This window comes from Ambystoma mexicanum, chromosome 3q, assembly GCF_040938575.1.
Source record: "Ambystoma mexicanum isolate Mex_15411 chromosome 3q, UKY_AmexF1_1, whole genome shotgun sequence".
NCBI classification, from domain to species: Eukaryota; Metazoa; Chordata; class Amphibia; order Caudata; family Ambystomatidae; genus Ambystoma; species Ambystoma mexicanum.
The window spans coordinates 742,539,315-742,561,223 of record NC_090926.1 but is presented as its reverse complement, the minus strand read 5'-3'; the positions used below and the strand labels follow the sequence as shown (position 1 = coordinate 742,561,223).

Below are 21,909 nucleotides of genomic sequence, written 5' to 3'. Positions count from 1 at the left end.
CAGGTGGTCAACCCACCTGCACGCTGCACAGAATACATAGACTTAGTGATTCAGCTGAACCATCCCTTACAAGAAAGAAAAGCAGATCGGAACAAGATGGAAACCCGGCCCATCTAGGTTCGTCCACGCAAAGCTTCAGGACACCCATCGGAGAGCTCCCCAGAACCCATGCACCTGGGTAGCACGCAGGGACGCCTCTCTAAGGAGGAGAAGGAAATGCACTGGCAACTTCAGTTGTGCCTAAGGACTGTCTGTGTAACCAAAGAAAAAAGGCCTTGAGAGCAACTGGGGAGATAGTGAGCGATGTTGAGAATTCTACGCAGCCGTCGGAAAACTACTACACTCGACAAGAGTAGGGATCGGCTTGTCGAGAGAGGTTAAAACTATTATGGTCTCGCACCTCACTGTACCTGTCATTCTGATCAAACTGGGACAACCCCACTAAATGCATGCGCTGGAAGCGTACATCGACTGCGAAGCTATCGGCAACTATATTGATATGGGCGTAGCGCGGAGAATAGGGCTTCAAGGACGACATCGGGGAAGGATCGACAACATTGTATCGGTGGATGGCTCGCTGCTGATATCGGGACCTGTGTCACTGTGCACCGAGGAGGTGGAGATGCTGTATAGGGACGGCCATCGAGAGAGTATGACCTTCGACCTTATCACTGCTACGCAATTTCAGTTGATACTGGGCATGCCTTGGCTCGAACGTCATAACCCTGTTATCAATTGGAAGGCCCACACCGTAGTCTTCCCAGCGGACTGTCTGCGCACTTGCTACCCATACCGACCTCCGGTCCGTGTAGAGCTAAAGTTGGGAGCCGCGGCATCACCTAGTACAACTGGGCTCCTACCTCATAGGTATCAAGAGTTTGAAGACGTCTTTCAAAAAGAAGCTGCGGAAACCCTTCCACCGCACCGGCCATATGATTGCCAGATCGACTTGATACCGGGGATGCAGCCGCCCTGCAGCCGTATCTATGCGCTTACGGAGAAAGAAAACCAACACCTGCGGGAATATTTAGATCAATACCTCGCCAATGGATTCATCTGGCCATCCAAGTCCCCTGCATCCTGGGTGCTGTTTTTCATCCCAAAGAAGGGAGGAGAACTCCAGACGTGTATCAATTACAGAGGGCTCAACAAGATAACAGTAAAAAATAGATACCCCCTACCTCTGATTCCCACGCTCCTGGATGAAGTTAAGGATGCAAAAATATACACTAAACTAGACCTACGAGGGGTGTATTACTTAGTTTGTATAAAAGAAGGAGACAAATGGAAAACGGCCTTCCGTACGAAATATGGGTTGTTTGAATACACTGTCATGCCCTTCGGCTTGTGCAATGCCCCGGCGGCCTTTCAGTTTTTTATGACAGACGTGTTACGGGAATTACTTGATGTGTGCGTCGTGGTCTACATCGACGATATACTCATCTACTCCACGTCAGCAGAGGAGTAGGTCCAACATGTGACAGCAATCCTAAAGAAACTTCGCCAGCACCACTTGTATGCAAAGCTAGAGAAGTGTTACTTCCATGTCACAACGGCACAATTTCTAGGATTTATATTAACCCCGCATGGCATTCAGATGGACAACAGGAAGGTGGCGGCAATCCTAAATTGACCCATACCCACTTATATCAAAACGGTGCAGAGTTTCCTTGGCTTTGCAAACTTTTACCGACACTTTATACTAGGATTCTTAGCTATAGCACATCCCATCTCCTCTCTTCTACGAAAGTGAAAACCTTTCAAGTGGTCACCCGAAGCCGAACGCGCTTTCAGACAACTCAAGCCCCAATTCACTACCGCTCCCATCTTGAAGCATCCCAATCCAGACTTGCCATTCGTAGTGGAGACGGATGCCTCCAGTGTTGCAATGGGGGCTGTGTTATCTCAGAGGGACCCCGTAACCACTCATCCGCATCCTAATGCATTTTGGTCAAAAAAGTTTTCGCCTACAGAAATGAACTACTCCATAACTGATAAGGAACTTTTGGCAATTAAAGCAGCGTTTAAAGAATGGCACCACCAACTGCTGGGTGCGCGACACACTATCACGGTCTACACAGATCATCGAAACTTGCAGTATTTACGGACAGAGCATGCCCAGTCACTTTGTTGGGCCCAGTTTTTCTCTGAATACGACTTTGTTATTACGTTCCGTCCTGGGGTCAAGAACGGGGAAGCAGACGCCTTGTCGCGCATCGGGTGGAGTCTAGAAGAGAAGGACGCTTATGCACTCCCGAACCAGTGTCTATCATCCCCGGGAACAAGCTGCTGGGCTTGACCAGTCCAACATTGTAACCTTTGGACCAGTTCCACCAGGAGGTTATGCAAGCTTTAACCCCGGAGCAATGGCAGAAATGCATAGCTCAGGATGAATATCATTCCATCGAAAATGGTCTTCCGTTTTATCAAGGACAACTCTATGTCCCAGAGCCCCGACTGCAGAAAGAACTATTACACAACTACCACAATATACCACTCGCTGGTCACCCAGGGATCATTAAAACCTTGGAGAAGATTCACCAATATTACTGGTGGCCTACTTGGCAAAAATATGTGATTCAGTATGTCAAGGCCTGCAATGTTTGTGCCCGCAGTAAAATTCCCAAGACGAGACCCTCTGGATTACTCCATCCCCTACCAATACGACCAGTCCCATGGCACACCATTTCCCTGGGCTTCATAGCTGAATTTCCCCCTTGTAATGGATACAATACCATTACGGTTGTAGTGGATCTACTCTCAAAGATGGCGCACTTCATTGCCTTAAAAGGGCTGCCAAATGCAGGGACCCTAGCACACGCCTTTTGAATAACATTGTGTGATTACATGTACACGTTTGCGTCAATCATCATCTCCGACAGAGGAAGCCAGTTTGTATCCGAATTCTGGAGGCATTGCTGCAACCAAGCTCACATTGACGTCCGGCTGTCTACTAGTCACCATCCGCAAATGGCCGGACAGACCGAGAGAACTAACCAGACTCTTGAACAACATTTACGCTGTATGTTTCCCCAGTCTGACCATACTTGGGTCGACCTTCTATGGGTCGCAGAATATGTGTCACGACCCTCGCCCAAAACCCCCTCTGCAAACCCATTGGCCAGGTGGAGTCAAGACTCGGCCCTCTAGAGCCTGGCATCCTCTTCAAAAGCCTTCCTGGGGCCAGTCCTGGTGCCTATGGGGCCAGGCTCATATACCATGAAAAACAATGTGCTTGGGAACTACTTTATTGTATTGTCAGCCAACATGGAGGCATCCACATAGCTTGGTTCTTCACGTAGCTTGGTTCCTAAGAACCAGGCTATGCGGTCTAGTGTTTTTGGTGTGGTAGCCTAGGGACTACTTTACCTGGACTATTTTTTTGGGGCTATTTTTAACCACACCCGGGCAAGACAACATGCTTTGCGTTTCTTTGCAGCTTGCAACGTGACGCTCACTGTGTCCAGCTATTCCCTCGAACCTCGGAGAAGCAGAACCTGCAAGGAGACAAAAGAAACATCATTAGCAGCAGCATCTTACCTGCAGTCTTCATCTTTAAACACTCGCAGCTACTGAGAACAGCTTCCTCGAACCTGCAGGCCTCCCGGACAGAACGACCTGAAAGAGGAAGATAGAGGCAACATTAAAGAAAGCAGTAGTGACATTTATAAATTACGAACTGCTCAAAAGGCTTACCTGGCTAGTCGCCTCTCGGCTGGCACCACTCCGGACATTCCACTCGCGCTGAAGAACACCGCAACCTACAAGGAAGGAAAACACAGGTTAGCAGAGGCAAGACTTTGCAGCGCTACGCATAGCGCTTTCTTACCGCGTCATAGCGCTCTTAATGAGCCATTATTTACCAGCGGGACTCAACCAAGCCAGTTCGCCGCGCTGAAGCTCCGCATACCTAAGGGAGAAAAAAGAGACATTTTTAACAAAGAAAGACATGCAGGATAGCAACAAAACTAAAGAACAGCAATAAGACCTACCTGAACAATATCAAACGTTCCGGTGTCAGTGAAGTAACTGGACCGCACTCGCCCATGAAAGACAACTCGCCCCTGCAAAGAAGGCAGGATGGATAGCATGCCTAATTCTACCACAAGGTGAGGAGAGGGCGCCAGAGGGACTGAAATCATACGGGGGTGGAGGGAGGACACTTACCCCAGATGGTCAGTCTTGAACACAGTCCTCCTGTATTTTCAGGCAGAAACTTCCCCGCAGACCACATCAGGGCAAAGCGGAGAAGCATACCAGCGAGTAAGCCGGCTGGGTGGCGTCCCTGTGGATACCAGGTGAGCGTAACAATATGCTTACAATAATAGCATTCATAGTGCCACTGGGTTCTCCCCCTTTTACTTCCTCTACGGACGAAACCCAAGAACTACCGATTTCGATCCGCCCTCAGTCCTGGAAATGCCCACAGTCACATCCCTCCATACCACTATCAAAGAAACGTTACAAAAGGCCCATAAAACACTTCAGGAAACCAAAAAATACCCAAAAGTTCTTTGCCGACAAGAAAGGAAAGGAAGCTACTGAGTACCGGATTGGCGATAAAGTATGGCTCTCCACCAAGTATATCAAATTAAAAGGCCCAAGAAGATTTACACCCGAAATATATAGTACCCTACCCTGTATGCGCCATTATTAACCCTGTGGCGCAAAAACTTGACCCCCCCAACTCTGAAAATCCACCCAGTGTTTCATGTGTCCCTGCTCAAACCAGTGCACCCCCAAAGAAAACGTTCATGCTGCTCGACTAATCGTCCGTTTTCACCATAATCACCCCCACAAACCAGGACCGGGAGGGACGCTCCTTGGGGGGGCGGGGGGGTCTTGGAGGGGAGTGCTGTCACGATCCCGTTGAGGACCCTGGTGTGGCAGGTTAATCGGAAGGGGGGATCCTCCTCTAGTACACTAGGGAGACGGTGGACAGGGATGCTGGCTGGCACGAATGTGTTGGGGCGCGGCCCTGTTGCAGCCCGTGAAGACGGGCTGAATGCAGGGAGGGCACTGCCCAGCACAAGCCAAGGAACATTAAGCACGGGCGAGCCCGGCACGTGCAGCAAATTACCTGGCACGTGCAAGAAGCCAACACCCCTGCGCATCTAGCTCTGACAGGGTGTGGCTTAGGGCTATAAAGCTGCGCCCGGACCGCACCCTGTGCTTAGCGTTTCATCTGCTCTTAGCAAGAGTAGTGTTCCGCTTACCGCTCCTGTATTCAGCATCTTCTACGTTGAACTTCTTGATCTGCAGCATCCTTCAGTATCCTGTTGGGACCCTTCGGTCCTCCTGCATCCTCAGCAATCTTCAGTAACCTGGTTTTCCGTCCTGCTTTGCGGCCTTCGCCATCCTGGTTGCCACAGTTCCACTGTAGTCTTTGGTTCTTCCTTGCACCTCCATTCGGACTCTGATCCTGTCTTTCGTCGCCGAGGCCAGTCCCACTTCTTGTACCCGATGCCCTGTAAAAAAGCAAGCAACAGGGCGAGCATCTGAATCCAGCCACCTTTCCACGCACATTATACCTCCTCTTAAGAACTCGAGAACTCATCTGTGTTTTGCGACTCAGTCCTCCTCTCACGGTGCGTCGCCGCCGATGCGACGCCGTTTGCTCTGCTCCTGGTTTGGGAAAAGGACACAAGATCGTTAGTGGTGGATCCACACCCAGAGAACTATCTCACATCAGTGCCAGCCCCCCCTTTGACAGGCAAAGAGACTTACCTGTTTCGCACCACGCCCGACATGCCATGGCGATCACAGAGACACTTACCTGTTTTGCATTCCCTGCTTGCATCTCTTCGACGAATAACCTGGGGAACGTCCGTCTCAGAAGCCGGGGTCATCATTACAGAATCAGAGGTGAGCCGCGCCCACGCGCTCCAGCCAGCCTCATTCCTTAAGGGGATAGAAGGGAGGTGGGGAACCCCAGATATTATACTACAGTAGATTTACCCTGCATTCATCCCTAGGTGGACCCGACATTCCTCCAGAACATCACTACCAGAAGTCCAGAACAAACCCAGGCCCCTCCCAACCTCACGGTCTCTTGGAGGGTTTCGCTCCATCTGGCCGGTGGGGGAAGGAGTGGCTGGGATATACGACTGGGCAAAAGGGACCAGTGCGGGGGCCACTCTACAGTTCAGTCCGCACCAAGCACTCCTGCAGGGCACCAGAGGTAAGCTTGACACCCAGGGAGAACCGCAGATATTTCCGATGCAGGCTCTAGACCAGGATATGCATATAAGCATCCTGAAGGTCCACAACGCTGAGCCAGTCACCCTTCTGAAGAGAGGACTTTATTTGGCAGGGCGTAATCATCTTGAATTTTTCTTGGGGAAGAGAAAGGTTGAACTGGGAAAGGTCTAGAAAGGTGCGCAGGCCAGCCTGGTTGGGTTTTGGCACCGTAAACAGACAAGAGTAGAAGCCCTCCCCTCGATCCACTAGGGGAACGGGTTCTACAGCGCTGAGATCTATACGTTTCTGGACCTCGGCTCTGAGGGAGGGCGTCCGCGACTGCTGAAAGGGAGGATTGAAGGGTAGGGTAGGGGGGAAGGGCAAGCAGAAATTTGCCCGAGCGATGGCCAAAACCCACTGGTCATCAGTGATGGTTTGCCACGCCTCCAGATGAGACGAGATTCGTCCTCCCACTGGAGTCTCGTGCGAGCGCCAAAAAATATAATTTTGCAGACTTTTCGGCAGAGAGACTACCTGTCCCTGAAGTGGAGTCTTGCGTGACCTACGATCGTGGAACTCTCTAAAGCCTGAAGAGGATCTCTGACCTTTGACTGGGGCCTTCACGAGCAAATACAGAGACTTGGCAGTTTGCATACTCGCTTTAGTCTTGGTGAGCTCATCATCCGTTGAAGAATGAAATAACTCTTTGCCATCAAAAGGCAGGTCCAGAACTTTATCTTGGACCTCCTTCGAAAAAACTTCATTGCATGAAGTCAAGCTTGACGAGACGTGTCCACCCCCATCATGAGGCCACGAGCCAAGGTGTCAACATAGTGCACAGCTGCCTCTAGCATATCCTGTGCCAACACCCTGGCGTCTGATAAGCCGCCTTTAAAGTCTTCTAGCCTGTCAACAGGAATGAACTCCTGGAAGTCAGCCAAATCCCCTCCACAGTTTCCTATTCACCGCCGCCAGGATGAGCTCTGCGTTGGCCTGACGCAATTGCAGCGGCAAATTGGCAAATATCTTCTTGTCCAAGGAATCGAGCAATTTGTACTCCTTGGACAGAACTTGAGCCGCAGCTGCGGAAGACGCAGAGGCCGGCTTGGATTGCAGAGTGGCGGCCGCTACCACCGTCGAGGATGGGAGTGGACATGACGCCAAGGCTACTTCCTCGGAGGTGTGAAGCCTGTAACGGGCATCAATACTTTTAGTATTGTGCATGCGGTGTGGGGTTTTTCCCAGACCTTGCGGGCATCAGTTAGGACGTCCCTCTGATGGAACAGGCTGGTAGGCTCCTGTGGAGACTAGGTTAGCACCCCCGAAAGCACCCCTTCCTGTGGAGCGGGTGCCTCAGGCACTGGTATGTCAAGGAGTGACATCATGTCTAGTACCCGGTCGTGAAATGCTGGGACAGAGCGGGGCTGGTCCTCACTGTCCTGGATCTGCCAAAGGGTTGTCTAGAGCATCTGGATCCCCGGCTGAGACGCGACCGGCTTCAGATTGACATCACGCTCTGCCAGAGTCTTGTCCACCGGAGACAAGGAAGGCAGAGGCGGAAGAGCCGTGGGAGGGCCGGGAGGCAGAGGAGGTGCTGCCGCCGGGTGACAGGTACTGTCGGGGCAGGCAACGGAGTCTGAGGGCAGAATTCTCTAAAAAGGCCCTTAAAGTACTCCCTCCTGGGATCAGAGTTCATTAGACTATGACATTTCCCAAAAAAGGCATCCTCTGCCGAGACCTTAGGCGCTGGAGTGGGCAGAGGCCTCTCATGAGCAGCATAACCCCACAAATACAGTGAGGAGGGCTGCCAAGAAGGCCCGCCCGCCCGCCACCAATCAGATCTACGTAGACCAATGAGACAGATGTAGGAGGAAGCAAGACCGAATGTGGTAGTGGCATCTGAGCACGCCAGTCATAGGAAGGGCGGAACGGATTCACACTGTCGCGTGGAAAAGGTTGTCCACCGTAAAGAAGGTTCCCATCACCCGCCGTCGATAGCGTGGGTGTGAGGTAAGAATCCAAAATGGCCATCGTACTTCACGCGGGAAGGCCCACCATTTTGTGAATATCTGAGGAGAACTGCGTCACATGTATAGATGAGGCAGTTGACTCCACAGATTGGTCAGGGTACATGACTGAAATTTTAGCTTTGACATAAGGATCCTCGGCAGATCCGGTACTATGGGGCCTTGGATGTTTACTGGACATCCTGTCCCTTGAATTAGCCTCCAAAGGAGGAACCTCGGCAATGCCGGTAACAGAGGAGTTACGGTCGACGATCTCTCCCTGTGCCCCCTCAATAGAACCGGTACCTCCGCAAGCGTGGGAAAGTTGAGCAATCCATCTCACAGACAAGACCTTTACAGGCCTCTCAGTTCGGTTGGTACACACCTTAGCCTCGTTAAGAGGAACCTCTTAACAGAGTCCGGTCTTAATAGCTCCCACAAGAGGGGCCTCAAACCGTGGTTCAGTACAGAAAGCCTCAATAGAGGCCTCAAGGTGCACCCCGGTGTCTGTGTGGGAAGGTCCAGACAAGGAGACCTCAGAGTGAACTCTGTACCCAACGCCTCAGCACGACTATGCTGGCTATTAGCACCTGATCGGTGAACCTCGGATTGTGATCCGGTATAGGCAGGCCCCTCGCAGAAACCCTCAGAGAAAAACCTGGTACATTTATTAGGCCTGTGAGGCACCTCAGGGATAACCCCGGTAGCAGAGCTTTTGAAGCCCCTCCCGGACCTGGAGGACCCCGGAAAGGAGTCCCCCGGCTGGGGTGCCCTGAAAAGTAAAGAACTTACCGGGCGTCTCTTCTTTCCGTCAATAAAGAGTTGGAAATGCGATGGAGGAACTTTCTGGAACAGTTCCTCCCACCTGCGAAGACGACGTTGAAGTGCCCGGACAGAAAGGGAGTCTTGGAAGAAACACGAGTCCCAACGGTGATCCCGTCCCAGACACTCCAAGCAGAGAGAATCGGGATACGCCCTAGCGAAGCGACGCTCGCAAGAAGAACAAGTGGCAAATCCCAGGCGCTCAGGCATAGACGGAGGACTACGCAACTGCAGAACCGGAGCAGGAGAGAAGGACAGCGGCAAAGAAAAAGATCTTCCCGGTGATGCAAGTGCGTCCAGCCCTGACTGCGCGGAGAATAGGATTGAGGGGCGATGTGCGGGGCGGAGCTAAAGAGGGAGGGGTTACGGCCACGTGTGGTACTCTGTAAAAAGAGGAGGACACATTTTCAATTTGATGCTTTTTTACAAAAGTGCTCCGGTCCCGTCCCACAGGACGGAATGTCCCACAAGTATGGAGGAAAGGGGAACGGGACGTAGGAGTAAACACCGAACCTATACAAGATGGCCTCCACAAACGAGGCATGTGGATGAATACAAATGAGAGGCCACAAAACTCATTCAAGGAAAAGTCTGTAGCCCCCTTTCAGACAACAGTAGGTTGTATAGGAAAAATCACCTTATGATGGAACATTGCGTAAAGGTCCAAGGTTCTTAGTGCTTCTTGATCACTGCAGATCATTGCCAAGGCTATCAGGATCATGAAACTGGCCTCCCAAAACAGTAGTTTTACTTTGCATGATGTCATGTTTTCAAATGACTGAGTTTTCCATCAGCCCTGGCAGAATATAATACATGTCCTATTGGGCTAGTGATCTCTTGATGGAGGAAAAAGATGGAGGAGGGTAAAAATGTGACTCTAAGCAACCTCATTGGCTGCTGAAAGCACGCTCCCAGTCCATCCTCACCAACAAATAAAGTGGCAACAAAAGGATGCAAAAATAAATATGTGGCAAAGATGCACGCAAAAGCTTGTTTTAAACAGCTGGGAGAAGCAGTTTTCTGCCCTCAATGCTAAAGGACCTCAGGTTGACAACCTCACAAACATCCTGGTCTCTCAAAAACAAACCAGCGCTCCATCAATGCTGTGCTTTTGCTTCAAGATTTTCATTGGAGTTGTCTTTCTGCATAGTCATTTTTTGCTGTCCTTACAACTTATTTTCACATTAGATCTGGTAGTAGAGCCATGGCTTGGGAGGCTATGCAGTAGAATTAGTAGGCGGCTGAAGTTCAGTCAAGGATGTCGCTAGTTTTCAGACTCATGTGGCCAGGGTTCTTGACTGTGCCATTTGGGAAGGAGAACTGATCCAAGCAGGGAGTAATCATTAACTTTGGGTGTGAGGTTTGCAGGTGGTGATTATCCTTCCTGTCATGGAACTGCATTGGTGGTTCATTAGTGGTTCAGGATGACAGTAGGAGTCATCATAGAAAGAGCATGTCAAGGGAATTATATTTGTATGTGCAAGTTGCAGGTGACTGTCTTCAAGGCAGCGATTGGCCAGGTATTCTACTAAAGTTAGAATCCCCACAATACACCTCCGTTTACCTCAGAGAGGCCTGGCTGCAATGGTGGAGCATTATGACAAGTGTAAGGTGAACGGTGGATTTTATGCGTGCCAGTTTTGGCATTCTAAAATGTTTACATTCTGTTCTAGGACTATTATTCCACTGTGTTCTTTGTTGGATCTGTTGACAATGAATGCCATTGTTTTGTGGTTGAGTGTTCAAACCCGGGAAGCTCTGAATGGAGAGTAATTTGTCTGTGTCGAAGGTACATCACTGTTTGGGTCCAAAATCATGCATCTCTTGCTGTGGTCTCCCTGTTGATTTGACATTGATAATAAGGCAGCCTGGGTCTATCTGCTAAGATTAGTTTCCTACATTGAATAGACTGTGGGCTGGTTTACAGATGCCTATCTTTTAAAGGAGAGTTTGGGGAATGCAATATTGGTAACCCACTTCGGAAGTGGCAGCAGAGAACACCAGCTATATTTTTAAAAAGGGCTTTTCATCACTGTGGAAGAGGGCTGACAGACCATGAAGTGGTCGACCCATGGGGTCAATATGTCTTCTGGCCCCATCAATTGTCATATTGGTTTTAGATTGTTTCGTGGGCCATCACTGCTTTGGTTTGTTTGTACTGACCAAATTAACTTTCAAACAAGTAATTGGGTAGTAGCCATAATACTAACCAAATTTGCAAAATCCTTTTCATAAGTCTTAGTGGCCTCCCTTGGCCACTGCCCCTCCTCCTTCTCCTTCTCCACCCCTGTCACACCTGAAGAAGTTACCAGAGTTGTCTCTCTTGCCCCCGCACTCACTGATTTCTGCAGCCACTCTTTCACCAACTTGCACACTGAACTTGAGCATCGAGAGGCATGGGACTGCTTTTCTGAACACCTGTGAAAAACTGCTAGCATCTCTGGACTCCAACTGCCCAGCTATCCTCAGTCTACTGGATCTCTTTTCTGCCTTTGACACGGTCAACCATTCCAGCCTCATACAAAGGCTCCACGATACCCTTGGCATCTCGGAATGGGCACTGGAATAGCTGACTTCTTACCTAACTGACTGCTCCTTTCATGTCATCCTGGGCACCTTCTCCTCGCCTACTTCCTTCTCCACCTGTGGTATCCCCTCCGGATCTATCCTCTCCCCCTGGCTCTTTAACATCTACCTTGCACAGCTGGCAAGCCTCATCTCCTCCTTCCCCCCTAACTTCAAGTGTTATGCAGATGACACTTAACTCTTTTTCAAACTTCCTGCTGACTAACTCGCATCTTCCCTCATCCCTGACTGCCTGTCTGTCAACCAGACCTGGCGCTCGTCCAATGGTCTCTACCTCAATGCCAGCAAAACTGAGATCCTTCCGATTGGGACCCCTGCTCCCTCCTTCTTCCCTTCTCTCTGGCCTCCTACCTTGGGTTCCCCCCTGCTCCTTCTTCGGAAGCAAGAAACATTAGAGTCATCCTTGACTCCTTGACTCCTCTTTATCTTTCTTCCCTCACACGCAGGACATTGCCAAGAAGTACCACTTTCGACTCTTCCTTCTCAAAGGAATTGTCAAATTTCGCACTTTCCCCAGAAGCTCAATGTTTCCTGAGCCCTGGTTCTCTCTAAGCTTGACTATTGCAACACCCTCCTCCTCAATCTACCTTCTTCCACTCTGTGACCCCTTCAACTAATCCAGAATATAGCAACAAGATTTATCCTTGGCCTTAAGCCCAGGTACCGCATCTCTCCTGCCCTAAAAAGCCTCCACTGGCTCCCAGTTGCTGCACCGATGAATTTCATATCCATCTGCATCATCCACAAGGCTGTCTGGGGCCAGTGGCCACTATATCTGCAACTCTCTCTTAAAAAATACTCTCCTTCTAGACCTCTTCACTCCTCGTTCATCAACTCTCGGTGTGTAAAGCGTTTTGCTAAACAGAGAGCTGGAGGCTGCTCGCTTTCCTCAGCTAGATCCCTCCTCTGGAACAGCTTCCTCCTCCTCCTCCTGCTGTGTCTTTAGCAGGGCCTTCTGAAGTTCCAAAAACACCTCAAGACTCTCCTCTGTTCCTCATTCCCTTCTTCATTCCTCTGCTAATCCCACAGTTGCTGTGATTGGTGTCTTGCACCCTTATGCATCCGTTGGGCCTCTGACCATTCACACCCACTCTCCCATAATCTGTCTTCCTTCAGCACTTGCCTCGGCACACCTTCCGCACTGGGGATTCGCACTTTCCAGTACTCACCAAACCTTGCACTTCATCTGCAGCTCACCCTCGGGCACGGTCACCACAGCACCTACCCCACTGCACTCTTCCTTCCTGCACATGCTGAATACTCACAAGGCATAGTAAGCTTGGCCGTCCCTTCCCTCTCTGTATTTCTTTCTAAAATTAATTGTACTGCTATCCCATGTTCCATACCTGCTGCCCTGTGGGCACGTTGAAACTGAATTTATTTCCTGTTTAAGCGCCTAACAAGCAAACAATAAATAAATAATTATAGTGCCACTAACTTTGGATCCTAAAATCTCTCATTGACATGGAGGTTTCAAATAAGTATTTACAACTAAACTTAAACCTCTAAGATTCTCAGCAGGGGAGGATGACTGCTCTGCCCCTCCTTTGCCATCACTCATCCCTACCATGTAGCCACCTTTTTGCCTGCGAGCGAATATGTCCTGGCTTAAGTTAATCTTGTAAACTGCAATAAATTGCGGTGTGGCATTTTAGTTACAGCAACATCTCTGACACCACAGCAAACCTGTTATGACAACACAGTTATGAAGCAGCTGCACTCAAAGATATTGCCTTGTAAATCGCCAATAACTAAATAACAATCAGGGATATTTTATATTCTCTGTTCAACCTATATAGCCATATCTGTAGGATTGGAGTCATGCATTTCTCCTAGAATTGATTTGCGTTTTTTATTGATTACAGCCATCTGCCTACTTAAGGCCTGTAGCTTGGCTCACCCTTCGTTATCCCACCCCAATCCTTATGCAATTGAGGTAAGCTGAAGAAGGAGGGACGTTAGCCCAATTTAAGAAAAATGTATCTCTTTCCATTGCAAGGGCTGTTTGCAATAGGTTGGCTACTCAAACATCACATGCGATGAGTGGGTGGGGACTTACCCGCCCGGTTTCCTTCCACTGCCAATAGGTCTGATATTAGCTTGTCACAAGCTTCAGAGGCTGAGGTTATGTCACAGCCCACTACTGCAAATCAGCATGGTATCACAATACCACCAGGCACAGCCCATCCGTTAGAGGCCTCAAAACAGGATCAGACAGGATTAGACACAATCAAACATCACCACAATATCTATAGATGTTTCCCTGCTTCACCAAAATCTTGGATGCTAAGGGACACTAATACACTTGTCTGGGGACACTACTGGTCATGACACAGAAAAGCAAGGCTGATGCCACCCAATGGATCCCTGTTTGGTTATCCAGGAATTAGGGTTGGATAAGGAATTCACATCTTTTCAGCTGTGTTCTATTCTTTGGAGGATTTTGTTACTGTACATATTCAATGGTATTTTTAATTTTTAGAACATTTTTAAGAAAAGACCCATACACCACATTTCCTTTCCCCTTATTACTCCATAGTCCCCTTTATCTGTTTGTTTTTTTTTTATTTACTTAAAATGAATTTGTAATTTGTTCAGAATATGCACAGGAATAAGTTCAACCAAAACCATGCACTGATGAAAAGACAGGCCACTGAGAGAAGTGTTCCATCCATCCTGTAGAGAGTGCCCTTGAGCAGCTGGTCATGGCGGCACTCTCTTTTTTCTGTTCAAGCTACTCACCGTCCTTAGTTTAGAGCAGACCTTCTCCATGACCCAGCCACAGCATTTCATCATTGGACAACCACTATCAGGCATGTTGTAGAAAGTTTTCAAGTTATGACCCGCCAAGACAGGCCATAAGTAACTAATTCTATTCTACTCTCTACACGAGTTACCTGACTTTTCTGGGATGATTTCCTTGACTGCTTCCCGTCGGTCTGCCTGGACATGAAGGTGTTCACCAAATCCTGAAGCTGCTCGTACTTGATGACCAACTGGCTCACCTGCTCACCGACATCTATGCTGCATGCTGGGCATGTGCCCTGACCATGGACTGGGGGCCCTCTAGAAGAAGGTGTTCTGATTCTTTCTGACACGTCAGGGGTTGATGGTGGGCCTGGGTGCTGAGGATCAGACCCACCCGTAAGTGAAGCCAATTCAGGCCCCTCAGCTGCAGTTCCCTCTGGTTGCATACTTAGGGCTAACAGAGTAGACGAGGAAGACACCATGGTTTGCAGGATGGATCTAAGTTTGTCTAACTGGAAGGAAAGAAACACATACTTATCAAATATCCTTTAGCCTTCATAGTGAGACATTATTTTCCTTAACATAATTAGTCATGATCATTTACCTCTTCCCTTTTCTCTCTCTATGTCTTACTTATGTTTCCATCAAAACATGTCTTTCTTTGTGTTACTGCCCATCATCACCTCACATCCACACGTCCCACTGCCAAGCGTCCCTCAACTCTTCCTCTACCTCCCTCGACCTCTATCCGCCACCCACCCCTCCTGTCAAGCTAAGCAGCTAATAGTACAGGAAAATTGTGTAAATAATACTTATTTCTTCATGTTTTATAATTTCGCAGAAACAACTCTGCACTACCTTTTAACGAATTCAATAGTAGAAGAGCAAGGCAACTGATTGAGTTCACACAGCTTTTTATTACTTAGCTATTGGGTCAATCTTTTCTTTGTTTCGGTTTTCAAAACATTTCTTTTTGCTTTTCTCTATTGTGTGAAGTATTTTTCTATTGTACTCTTTTTTACAAAGCTTTACCAGTGCATATCACAGTGCAAAAACAAATGGAAAGACATAAACATACATAACCATAAATAAGGTGTAGCAAACCTTAACACACACTGTATGTTTCTTGAACAAATAACATATACATTATTTCATTGAATATGTCAAAGATAACACATTTTTTGAGCAATTTCAAAAAGCTGCTTGAGTTTTTAAACTTTTTTTCTTATTGAACACTATATGGTCAAAATTACCAGGCGGGAGGGTCACCTAGTCATGAAATAATGTATATGTTATTTGTTGAAGAAACATACAGTGTGTGTTAAGGTTTGCTACACCTGATTTATGGTTATGTACGTTTATGTCTTCATTTTTTATTGCACTGTGATATTCACTGGTAAAGCTTAGTAAAAGAGTACAATAGAAAAATACTTCACACAATAGAAAAAAGCAAAAAGAAATGTTTTGAAAAACGAAAAAAAATGAAAAATTGACTCACTAGCTAAGTAATAAAAAGCCTGTGTGAACTCAATCAGTTGCCTTGCTCTTTTACTTTACAATGTGTTAAAAGGTAGTACAGAGTTGTTCCTACGAAATTATAAAACATGAAGAAATAAGTGTTATTTACACAAAATATTAGAAAATAAGTGATCATATGTGGTAGGACGCCACCCGCTTTGTTTCAAATCTAACAAGCTCATAAGTCCACCCACAGACCTGAGCTGTCCCTCAAGTTACCCAGTAGTACAGGAACAGCAACTTCAATTTAAAGGACCTGGACTACCACTCCCAAGTCAGATATATTGGAAAAGGAATCAGCTTCTAGAACCCAGAAATGTGTACATTTCTCCAGAAAGGACTCAGTTAAAATTCAGTAATCACTAGTTTTGGGAAATGAGTAGTGTTAATGCATTGGAAATAAGATAATAGAAAGCTCACATCTCTGCAGGGTTTACAATAGCAGTAGGCAGAGCTGAGTAAGGCTAAAGTCTAGGGGAAATACATAAAGGTGTCAGCAGCAGGGAAAATCTGGGGCAAGTGCAAAAGTAAACAAAATAAAACTGATATTCTATTATTAGGTGTTAAGACAGAATTTCGTTTTGGGGAAATCTGTAGGTCATTTTCTGGTTACCTTTACCTTTTTGCTCTTCTCACTTTAATTTTGCATCACTGACCTTTTGTTTGTGGTCCTTCTGCCATTACAACCCTTTTTTACTCACTTAGATTGTTTTCCCGTGGGCTGCCCGTAAGGCTGACCTGGCTGGGGGGTGATTCTTAAGCACCACATGTGCGCCCCAGGTTGATTATACCAACCTTCATTGGATTTAAGGGCTAGCTTGTGGCAGCTGTTATTTCATTTTGGCTTCACCAGGAGTGCCAGTCAGTTTTCTGCATTGATAGCCCAATGTCCTTTTGGTAGCCATTGGGATACTTTCTAAAACCTGTGCTTGGCCAGTTTGTGTTTGGGGCTTCAGGTGTTCAGGGGAACCATGAGGCAGGCCTAAAAAGGCTGTTGTGCACATGCAGGCTTTTAGTGAGCATAACCCCTCACCCCAGGTGCAGACTCGGGCCTGGCCCTGGGCAGGCCATATTATCACATCCTGGGCAGGGGTATAGGGTGAGGGGCAATTTTAAAAGCATAACAGGTTTGTTGGTGGCCTAACCCTTTGTCTCTAGCTTTGAATCATGATTAGTAAATGTTTAGTCATACTGGATGAACCCTGTGTCCTGGTCTGATTTCTAGTTGGGGGTTTTGGATGCTTGTCATCCTTTCAGGCCCTCTTCCATCTTCCTGCTGGCTCCGCTTGTGTGGTGGGTTTTCCACGCTGAGACCATACACAGTCTGTTTTTTCACAAGCTTCCCGCTTCACAGACGTGGTTCTCCCACATTGTTACTGGGCGCTGCCATAACTTGGAAAGGTGATGAGACTCCAAAACCCTATCTCATTTACTCTTCAGAACTGTCCTGGGTCGCCTACACTGTAGTCTTCCAAGAAGAACTGTTTTCTGAGGCTGAGCTGTCCTCCTTTCTTTGTCGTGCCCCGGGAACCTGCTTTCGTGGTTTCTCACACCTTTCCAGAGTATTCTTTTGCTTCTGGCTTGAAGGACTCTCTTCAAGGAAGGGTGTTTGTTCTTTTCCATCATCAGCGTCATCTTTGGCCTAGGTTTCGGGAACCTGGGATATGGCATCCTGTGAACCGCACCTGGAAAAGAAGCTTTGTGCTTATCAGGTTGCTTAGCCATTCTGGAACCAACATTTTGGGAACAAAGACTGAGTATTTGCTTCTAGGCCCTGGGGTGGGGTGTTATTCACAATCCTTACCCTCTGGGCTGCCCTAGGTTTATGGTTTCAAATTGTCTGCAGCCAGGTTTCAAAGGCATTTTTCAATAGATTCCATTGGGGATTTTCCTGCCGTGATGCATCTTCTGGGTCTTATGGTTCTCAAATTGACCCCTGGAACTCTTAATTGGGGTCTCCTCTAGTCCTCCATATGGTTGTTTGCCTCCAAATTCGCACCGGTGGGGTAGAAATCAGACCTCTTTTTCCACTTACACACAGATTTCCTATGGACGCTGTGCCATTGATATCTATAGGGATCACCTTTACTGAACACAAAAGCACTACCCTTAAGAAGCAGGCAACCGGTAGGAATCTCATTTCCATGGTTTTAGTAAAGAGTACCAACCTGTGCAAAGAGGTAGACTGCCAAAGCTGGTGCCTCCAGTTTCTACCTGTGGATTTACTTCACATACACGTGAGATTTCTGACATGTGTCGCCATCTACCTAGACCTTTATAACTACTGATATTTCATGAACACAGGTCATTCTGGCACCAGAGATTAGCAACTCCAGAACTAACCTGCCACCACCACCCCTTAAAGGATGAGAGGCCGCATGTTGGTACCTCAGGCTTCTGCCAACAATGCCCTACAAAAGTGAAGCCTTGTTCGCCAACTGCCTCACCCAATCCTCACTGGTACAAAAAAGGATTCATGGTCTACCAAGGGTGTTGAAACATCACCTCTCATTTCTACTCCTTTCAGTACTATCAAGCAAATTCTCTTCAGTAGAAGACTGATTCCAGTGCAGACAATGAAGTCATTTGCAAAGGCCTTTTGTTGAGGGTCCACTGCAAAAGACAAACAGTTATTGTTTTAAGCTCTCTTTTCTGTTTTTCAATATTGGATGATAACAGATTTCATCCGCCCCAAAAAGCTTATTGGTGGACTTGTTGTTACATCCTGTTTCTCTTTTCTAGATTAATATGAAGATTCCACAAAAAAAGACAAGACACTATAGGTGCCTAATATGAGAGGCCATGAAGAAAGGCGAACATAGCACATACAAAGATCACCTTCCTCCCATAGACTTGAAAGTAGGAGAATTTGAAGACTATTGCTTGCAAGAGGGATAAATAGCATATCACCCACCACCGCAGTCATTACCCAGGAAAAAACAGTCAGATCCGAGGAGAGTAATGATTGCGAAAAACCTCAGGTAAGAGAATATTTAAATCATTGAATATTCATGTTTAGACCACAGAGCCATATGCCTCCACCCTCGAAATAGGGACTGGCTGAAGCAGCGTCTCCAAAGAATTCCCCAGTAAGGCACATGCTGTGGAAGTGCCCGTCTAAAACTGTTTGAAGAATGCTGGTCTTCTTGTGCACTGTACACTTCTGGGAGTATAAACTACAATTGATGTCCTCATGGGCATCAGGCCTAACGTACCCAGATCCTTCAGAATCTCAAAAAGGCACTCAGGAGGGGAGACTGATGTTTAAGAAGATTCAAAGATGGAAATGTGGGGGATTCTGAATACAATCGAAATTGGCCATGTAGATCTGGTGATGATTTTTCAAATTTGCAGGTACTGACAGTGCCTCACCCTAGCCAGGGCCATCATTGGAAGTAAACTTGGTTACTGCAATACCATCCTTGCAGGAACCTCATAAAAAAACCTCAACAAATTACAACTGATCCAAAATGACACCCTCAGGGCAGTGTAGGGTCTGAAACTAGCAGATCAGATCTCGCTAGAGAGACGCGAAGCACATTGGCTGCCAATTAAGCTACGTATCAAGTTAAAAATCCTGTCCATCACTCATCACTGTTTTCACAACACTGACCCCGTACCTCAAACATTGCATCACAACAAAGGCCAAACTACACAGCCTGCGCTCCTCCTCTTCATCCTCACTAATTACCCCCAGATTCAACAGAAAGAGAGCTGCCCACTGTGGAGGAAGGAATTCAGAAACCTGGGACAGTTGGGCACATTCTACTTTCTTTCTTGGAACTCAAAGTCATTGCACGGCTTTGGGTACTTCTGCTTTATGCCATTAGAAGATCTGCTCTGCCTGGGAAAGCGGCTAGTAAATCCATACACAAAGTACACCTCAGTGTTTGTGATGTCTTAAAAAGAGGGTTTGCAGAAATTGGGAACACTGCTAAGATAATGACCATCCACATTTACCACTTGTTCAGGAATTGTCAACATGTTGGGTCAAGGAAATAGAGCCTACAGTCTGAAGGAAGACCTAGAATATTATTTGTGCCATCCCAGGACAATCAGAGCAATGCCTGACTCTTTACAGATGGGCCCATTGTCATGCAGAAACTGCTGTGCTCTCATTTCAGGACCCATGGCGGGGAAAATGTCGGCTTGGAATTACATTCCGCCACATCATTTCACGTTTGTAGGTTGCAGCCAGGTGGAGGGAGACTTTCTGATTTTCCATAACATCCATTAAGGGGCACTTAATTCTGTAAGAAGACATTCACTCCTTTGTTTGAATAAGCAGCAATAGATAATGCATCTATGCACCATTAGCGATGCCATTGCAGGTGAACTACGACATAAAAGACATACCAACGTCTATGAACACAGTAAATGGGCTGAATTTTTCCAGGGGCCAATGATAGAAGTGTCCGTATTTGCTATTCTAATGTTTCCTTTTGAGGCACCAGGGCCAACCACAATATGATTGAGAGGCATGAAGTTTCCTTGTCAGCATAAACTAGCTCATAGGGTACCAAGCTCTCAAGTTGTGCATTGGCAGTGTTGGGTTACATATCAACCCTTCCTCTTGAGACAGAAGTGCTTCTCTCCTGGAAAATCTGATAAATCTTTGCCTGGTAACAGTAGTAGATTGGAGTACCAAAACTGATGAGGCTAGTGTGGGCAGATGAGGCTCATTGTTGACATCACCCTGTGCATGAACTTCTGTAGACGTTTGTGGATGAAACATATTGGAGGGAAGTCAGAGGAACTCGTTTGACTAGTCGAGCAGAAAGCCATCCCCGTGCAATTATGACTTTTTGCCCATCCAAGACATGCAAGTCTGAAACTTATTAGTTATGTCTTGTAGCAAAGAACTATATCTGAAGGACATCCCACTGTGGAAACTATTACATCTTGGTTTGACATACTTATGGGGTAAAGGGTGTGCCTCCTTATTGATCACTCCCTGACCAGGTACAGCCACTGTTTATACTTTTTTCACAATTGCCCAGTGCACTAGAAGGGCTACTGTCAGACAGTGAGCAGGAGCAGAAAATACCAAATGTGTTGTTTGTGTGGACTAGGCTGAACTACTTTCCCACCCCTTCGACCCCCAACACATTTATGTGCTCCCTTTCCTCTTGTGCCAACCATAGGCTGTGTACAATGAGTGAAATATATATCTTGACAAATTCGAGTCTGAATATACCTCCCTCAATCAAAAACATAAACACCACTTTGGAATATCATTTTGGCAGCAACATCCCAGGGATTCCTTTCTTTATCCAGGAAATTAAGGACTTGAAAAGTAGGCACGTTGCCCTTAAACACACCCAGAGTACCCACTGTGGATTCAGTTGAAGGAGTTCTCTAGACAACCACTGATTATCCCTAAATGACTTGTTCAAGACTTTAGAAAATTCAGGCATGGGAGCTACATATTCCAAAAAAGATTAATTAATTCTGATCAAATACCAAATCCTGCAGGTTTCTCAGGAGGATTTAAGCCTACCACCTCCAGTCCTTTGAGCATAATGCCGCTGAATTGTCTGTTTAGTGGAACAGACGGCTCCACCCATGCCGAAAAGTCAAGGGCATAAAATGAGGACACTTGGAGGGAGCTACAGAAACATCCGAGTCCCTGAAAGACCTCTGCCTCTCAAAATCCTTACAGCATTGACACTCGGCACCAACATTACAGACCCCTATTCGAGATATTTACTCTCTTACTTCAGTCACCCCTCTTCTTAAAAAGGTGGCCGCAGGCCCCCATCAGCTCTCCAACATCTGTCCCAGTGTATGCCAAATAGAGCACTTTGTGGAAACACACTCAGACCGTGGACCCATTACACTGGAATTAGACCTCTTTGTGACATCAAAGCTGTCATCACATCCATTCCTGATGATCTTTGATGGTGGTCATACTAGGATGGCACTGCAGTGCTGTTGCTCCTTTGATGCGGTGTAGCACAAGCTACTTTGATTGACTATGTTCCTTCTTGAATGGATGCCAATAGATTATCTCTTTACCAACCTTCAACTTCAAAACATGACCCTTAAA

At 47.1% G+C, this 21,909-nt stretch overlaps 1 protein-coding gene across 5 annotated transcripts in view; it reads right to left on the bottom strand.

Moving 5' to 3' along the window:
• QRICH2 (glutamine rich 2) overlaps positions 1 to 21,909 on the bottom strand; it is a 930,541-nt gene that overhangs the window by 545,714 nt on the left and 362,918 nt on the right. For 4 of the 5 annotated variants that reach the window (XM_069654695.1, XM_069654692.1, XM_069654694.1 and 1 more), the window contains one exon: positions 14,492 to 14,854. The exons of the other annotated variant lie outside the window; for it this stretch is intronic. In XM_069654695.1, the coding sequence (XP_069510796.1) occupies positions 14,492 to 14,854 (363 nt within the window). The remainder of the gene's footprint in view (positions 1 to 14,491; positions 14,855 to 21,909) is intronic. 5 annotated transcript variants of the gene reach the window in all.